This window comes from Lipotes vexillifer, unplaced genomic scaffold, assembly GCF_000442215.2.
Source record: "Lipotes vexillifer unplaced genomic scaffold, Lipotes_vexillifer_v1.1 scaffold382, whole genome shotgun sequence".
Classification (NCBI taxonomy): Eukaryota; Metazoa; Chordata; class Mammalia; order Artiodactyla; family Lipotidae; genus Lipotes; species Lipotes vexillifer.
Window position 1 is genome coordinate 8838043 of NW_006780611.1, and position 6603 is coordinate 8844645.

Sequence of the window (6603 nt, forward strand, 5' to 3'; positions counted from 1 at the left end):
AAAAAAAAAAAAAAAAAAAAAAAAAAAAATTATTTGCACCTTTAGTAATTCACTGACCTTGGAACTGCTTTCTTCCGATACTTCTCCCTCATTGGTCTGCATGGGAACAGACTCTGTGCAAAACTCTGCAGAAACACACAATACTGCCTAAAAGAGGTAAGAAGAGAAAAAAAACACATAAGGAATTCAGTGTGAAAATTTGTTTTCTCAGACTATACTGAAATTCTGTCACTGAGACCATAGATACTGTGAAGCAATGACCTTAAGTAATGTGTGTGCACTCGTGCATGTGTGTGTTTGTGTGTACACATGCATCCTAGATAAGAAAGGAGGGAGAGAGGTAGGGAGAGAGTTTTCCCCACCTTAGGGGAGAATAATTAGGACAGGTTTAAGACACTGGAATATTAAACAGTTCTAGATGTCTTTCCTCTTTTTGACTTTTGGCAGAGGTAATAGTGAACATCTTCAGCAATTCATACAGTACAAACACTGACCTGTCAGAAAAGAGGCCGACCTAAGTCGACTAGGAGACCAGTTGTTATGCTGTAGCAGGTCATACTGTCTGGCTATTAGGCTAGGCTATTGAAAGTATCTGGGTTTCTTGGGTTTGTAATTTATGTTCAACATTTATAGTATTTTATAACTGAAATTAAGGTGTACTCTAATGGTTGATCCCATCTTTTTAGTTTAAGAAAATCTGCTTAATAAAATAAATGTCAGTTAATTTATTTTTATATGAGAACAGACTATTCATAGGGCAAGAGAATAAAAAGTAGTAATTTTTCCTCTAAGAAGAAGATGAGTCCAATAAAAGTGTTAAAATTTTATGAATTAAAATGTACCAGGGGCTTTCCTGGTGGCGCAGTAGTTGAGAGTCCGCCTGCTGATGCAGGGGACACGGGTTCGTGCCCCGGTCCAGGGGGATCCCACATGCCGTGGAACGGCTGGGCCCGTGAGCCGTGGCTGCTGAGCCTGCGTGTCTGGAGCCTGTGCTCCACAATGGGAGAGGCCACAACAGTGAGAGGCCCGTGTACCACAAAAAAAAAAAAAAGTACCAAAAAGAAACTACTAAAAGTTTATGCAACATTCAAATTAATTCACTAAGTACGTAATTATTAAGGAATAAGTACTCAAACTGATACAAAGCGAATCTCCATTATAATACAGGTATGAATATTTCAAAGCCTTTCAAATATTTCAAAGGGCTTACAGCTACAAAATATGAAAGCTAAAAAGACGTTTGACAGTGAATCCTTTTGGTGTGTAGAGAAATCTTTATGAATACAGCAGGTCTGGGGACCACACAATCTCGTTCTGGTGCAGGCTTCTCAATAACCAAGACCTAAGGCCAAAAAGGTATTGAATATTTCTGGAAATCTGTTTCCTTACCTGTTGGGTGGGAAAGGGTATCGAAATACCTACTGTGCTCACCTAATAAGGTTTTTTGGGAACCAATGTGTATTTATGTAATGAAATGTAAAACTGGTACAGTGGAAGCCCCTTAACCAACACCAATTCACTCACTCCACGTGAACCGACACTGTCCATTCCCTCTGTAAAATACACAGCTGATGCTCACAGAAAGTGAAACAGGCTTTCTCTAGTTGGTTTTGTCCCTCACCTGTTTATGACAGTTGTGCAAAAGCAGAATTACTCTTTCTATAAAAACTAAATTGACAGCACTGGAAAAACTCGATAACGTTAACTAGGAAGATTTGGTATACAAATTGCTTCAGAAATGTCTTTTAAGTTCTCATTCTGCTTTACTGAAATAGAGATTGTATTTCATAGATGATACATTACAGGCATAGCTGACCAGGAAAGACACCCCCATTATTTCTGTGCCGTTTTCGTTTGAATGCGCTGGAAAGAACACTTCTTCCCCTCTCCTGAGGTTTCACTCCTGGCTCCACTCCATCCACACATTCCACCCCAGTGGAGGTGCAGGATCTTATCTGAACGGTGAGTTCAGAAGGAGAAACAAGGTATGTGAGCTCAGCCCCTCTGACTCTTACCTTCGGAAGCCAGCTGTCCCTCAGTAGCACGCATTGTGCTCCACTCTCATACCCATCAATATAGGTCCCTCACATAAACCTGTGACAGGTAAGTCTGCTGAATTCTGAGCTTCACTGTTAAGACTCTTGCCTGTAGATGTAAGCTGCATTCTCCAAAACAGCTTTATTAGTAATGAAGATGATATTCTGGTCTCCCAAATGCCCTACTCTTCTATTTCTCAATGGTATAGAACTCAGCCTAGGGAAAAGGGGCTATTTATTAGATCTCTCAAAGACCTAAATCTGGCACATGAGACTAGAGTCTTGATTAATAGACATGAAGCAAAATTTGGGGAGAAAAATACACGTGAAATTTCTGAGGCTTCTGTTGGGCCCAGGACTTTGGGCCTCGGTCTTTTGTGAGGGGGCAAAGTGCTTTGACCTTACAGAGGTTTACATTAGTCCACATGAGTTTTTACAGTTATATACTAGCTTTTAACTACTGAGACCAAATTAGAAGTTTATAAAGCATAGGGGGGCTTCCCTGGTGGCGCAGTGGTTAAGAATCCGCCTGCCAATGCAGGGGACACGGGTTCGAGCCCTCATCCGGGAAGATCCCACATGCCATGTAGCAACTAAGCCCGTGTGCCACAACCACTGAGCCTGCGCTCTAGAGCCCGCAAGCCACAACTACTGAAGCTCGCGTGCCTAGAGCCCGTGCTACGCAACAAGAGAAGCCACCGCAATGAGAAGGCCGCGCACCGCAATGAGGCGTAGCCCCCGCTCGCGTCAACTAGAGAAAAGCCTGTGCACAGCAATGAAGACCCAACGCAGACAAAAATAAAATAAATTAAAAAAAAAAAAGACAATTTTATAAAGCATAGGCCACACTGTATTTTGACCTTAGTGTAACTGTAGTTATGGCAACTCTGTCTTCAGGTATGTGGCTGTTTCTATAGAGACAAGGCTGCATGCACCAGGCAGAGAAGCCTGAGGAAAGGCTTGGGGGCTTCGCCGGCCTCAGCAAAGCAACAAGCCACAACTGGTCGTGGCGGCAGCAGTGGTGGTGGTGGTGGTACTGAAAGCTCATCTAAATGTCAGCTGTGCAAGTGGCCTCAGCATACATCAGCCACTCTGGCCTAGCAAGCAAATGCCAGCTGTGCTGGTCTCAGCAAAGGCAATAGGGCATTATCAGGCTTGGGTGGCTTCAAAGTACAGAAGGCTGCTGCCTGACCTTGAATTATGCAGGCACAGCTTTTCCTAAGCAGACATGGCTGAGGCAATGATTAGACTTTAGGGAAAAGAGACTTTCTTCATACAGGCCTTTTATTTAGCGAGTGCAACCATTATTTGCTACATATAAGCTGCAAGGCAGCTGAATTTCAAACAGCACATGTGCTATAAAACCAGTGAAGTTCTATGTTTAAATTGTTTGTTCTAGGCTTATATAGGCAATTCAAAGGGGAAATGGAAATTGAGAGGTTTCTCACTAAATGTCATACTGATGTCCTTAATTTGCTCTCTTTTTATTTTTGATTGATTTTGAACTATCCTTAATGTTTTTCAATGTGTTTCTTGAGAAAGCCTCTAAGATATTCTTGTTTGAAGTCATGGCTTACAGTTGTGTCTAAGGGTCTAAATCAGTTTTACCACCCTTTTGACAAAAAGGAAGGTGAATAAAGTAGGTGACCGATAGTCTTGACCTGGCACGGTGCTTCAGCACACACAGGACAGGCCTCAGCAGACATTAATGAGCAAATACGAGTAATGTCATGCAGCCTCTGTGCTCGATCTTCTCTAAAGAAGTTGGCAAATATGTTAATATTTTCAAAGTCCTCCAGGATCCAGCCCTCACCTGTCTCTCCAGCATCATCGGCCAAGGTCTCTTTGTTCACTTTGTTCCAGCCATAGTGAACTACTTACAGCTTCCCAAATATGCCAGATTGTTTCAGATTTCCATGTTTTTATTCATTTTACTCCCTTGGCCTTTCCTCTCCCTACTTCTCATTCGAGACTCAGCTTTTATAAAGTAATTCCTGTCCCATCTCTAAGCAGAACTGGTGATTCCTTCCTCAGTGTTCCCAGTGGATCTTGTTTGAATTTTATTACAAGATCTGTAACACTGTATTGGATTTATTTACTTACATTAATGCCTCTCCTATTAGATTATCAACCCTTTGATACCAGACACTATTTCTCATTAATCCCTGTATTAACAGAATACGTAAAACTGTGTACCCAGCATTTAATAAGTATCCAATAAATTTCTATGTAAGAATGACTGAATTAATCAACTAAGGCCTTTTTTGTTTAAATTGCAATAGGTATTTATTCAATAAATATTTACTGGGTCCCCACCACATGCCAGATGGTGCTGAGCCAGTGTGGTGTAGCAGAATGAGCTTTGGCTTTGAAGGAGCAAAACCATTATTCTTTGTCATTTCTTAGCTGTATAACCTTGAGCAAGTTACTTAACTTTCTAATCTTCATTATTTTTATCTATAAAACTGGTCAAGAGGAGGTGTTACAAGAATTAAGTTAAATAATAGGACTTCTCTGGTGGCGCAGTGGTCCCTTGCCAATGCAAGGGACACAGGTTCAAGCCCTGGTCCGGGAAGATCCCACATGCCGCGGAGCAACTAAGCCCACGCGCCACAACTACTAAGCCTGCGCTCTACAGCCTGCAAGCCACAACTACTGAGCCCACGTGCCACAACTACTGAAGCCTGTGCTCCTAGAGCCCATGCTCCTCAACAAGAAAAGCCACCGCAATGAGAAGCCCGAGCACCACAACGAAGAGTAGCCCCCGCTCACCGCAACTAGAGAAAGCCTGCGTGCAGCAGCGAAGACTCAACTCAGCCAAAAATAAAAAAATATATATTAATTAATTTTTAAAAATAATAACATACGTATAGCACTCAGCAAGGTGTCCAGAAGCAGCCAGTAGGCACTACAAAAACAGTTCCTTTCCAAGAATTCTTAAAGGGTTTACAGACTAGTAAAGGAGACAGATACAAATAACTCTTAAAATAACGAATGCTTCATTGCTGTAACAACAATGGGTGCTCTTAGAACACAGATGAAAAAGAAATTCTGCCAGGAGAGTACAAGAAGGAAGAGTAAATAGTTGCATTCCTCTCCCCTCTTCCAAAATCTAAGCAAAGAGAAGAGCATCCATTAAGGTACAAAGTTGTGAAAAATAACTTCATGTCTGGGGAACAGAACATGGTCTGGTAAGGTTCACAGATAGGTGTTTATTAAAAAAGAAGCCAGAAACGTTGTTTGGGATTAGGTTTTGGAGGGGTTTGTAGGATGCCATCTGCATTGACCGGGAGCCACGAGAGCTGTTTAAGCAAAGGTGTGGCGTGAGCAAATCTATCATTAGACGCTGACTCTGGCAGTGCGTGGACTACAGACCGGAGCGGGGAGGGACCGGAGGCAGAGAAGCGAGGCTACACTCATGTAAAACTGTGAAACTGCTAAATCTAAGAACAAATTCTAGCTTCATAAAAGGATGAGGCACCAAATGTCAGTATCAAACGAAATACAGGTGTTTTTAAAGGGACCTAGTGAAGTGGAAATGCAAAAGGGCTGGTGTGGTGGCCACTTTAAATACCCTTCTGTAAGAACTCTGGAAAGAAGCATTAATGTCAAAACGTACTTTTCTTCTTTTTAAGATGAAGACTCTCGTTTCACTGCCAATACACGGTGGAAATACATTTTTAAAACTTACCTTTGACAGTATCCTGGGGCAACACAAGCCCGTGAAGATGAGTCTAGACTACATTCAGTGCAAAAACCAAAACCCTGAAAAGAGAAGAAAATAACAATGAGCCTCATGCTCACAGCAAGATGCCATGGTACAAATCCAGGCTTCTCCACCTACCAGCTACTGACGCTTAGGCCAGTGGCCTAACAGCTCAAGCCTCAGCTTCCTCATTCAACATTGGGAACAATAACAGCATCTTCCTCATAGGGTTCTTTGGAAGTTGAAATGAAATATGTGTAAAACACTCAATACAGGGCAGGGCACCAGCCACATGCTCTATAAAGGTGAATGGTTTTTAAGAATGTGAACTGAAATACTTTCTGAAGAAACATGACAACCTATGTAAAACCTTTATTATTTATTTAACTCATTTTTTCTACCAAAAAATACCAAATTGCCTTTTCAACTTCTCCATTTGACAAGAGGATGTCTCATAATCACTGTAGATTCAATACATCCCAAACTGCACTCTTCATCCCCTCTGCCCCTGTACCACCCCCGGACCCCATTCTCCTGTCTCCACTGTCTCAATCAAGGGTATAACTGGGACTTCCCTGGCGGTCCAGTGGTTAAGACTCTGTGCCTTCTTCCACTGCAGGGGGCACGATTTCGATCCCTGGTCAGGGAACTAAGATCTGGCATGCCATGCAGCACCACCAAAAGAAATAAGGAGGGGGTATCATCCTCCACCCAGGTGCTTGGGTCAGAACCTCAGAGTCATCCTGGATTTCTCATCCCACCCCAGTCCTCTCACAGTCCATCAGCAAGTCCTGTCATTCCTGTTTTCACAATATGTACCTCAGATCCACCCATAATTTTTTTTTTTTTTTTTTTGCGGTA

The 6603-nt window shown here is 42.3% G+C and overlaps 1 protein-coding gene across 1 annotated transcript in view; it reads right to left on the reverse strand.

Moving 5' to 3' along the window:
- Window positions 1-5803, reverse strand: part of TNRC6B (trinucleotide repeat containing adaptor 6B) — a 190894-nt gene extending 185091 nt beyond the window's left edge. The window contains exons 1-2 of the mRNA XM_007453992.1: window positions 5728-5803; window positions 58-147 (exon numbers count right to left, since the gene is read on the reverse strand). Coding sequence (XP_007454054.1) covers window positions 58-102 — 45 coding nt within the window. The 5' untranslated portion in view covers window positions 103-147; window positions 5728-5803. The remainder of the gene's footprint in view (window positions 1-57; window positions 148-5727) is intronic.
- Window positions 5804-6603: the final 800 nt, after the last annotated feature.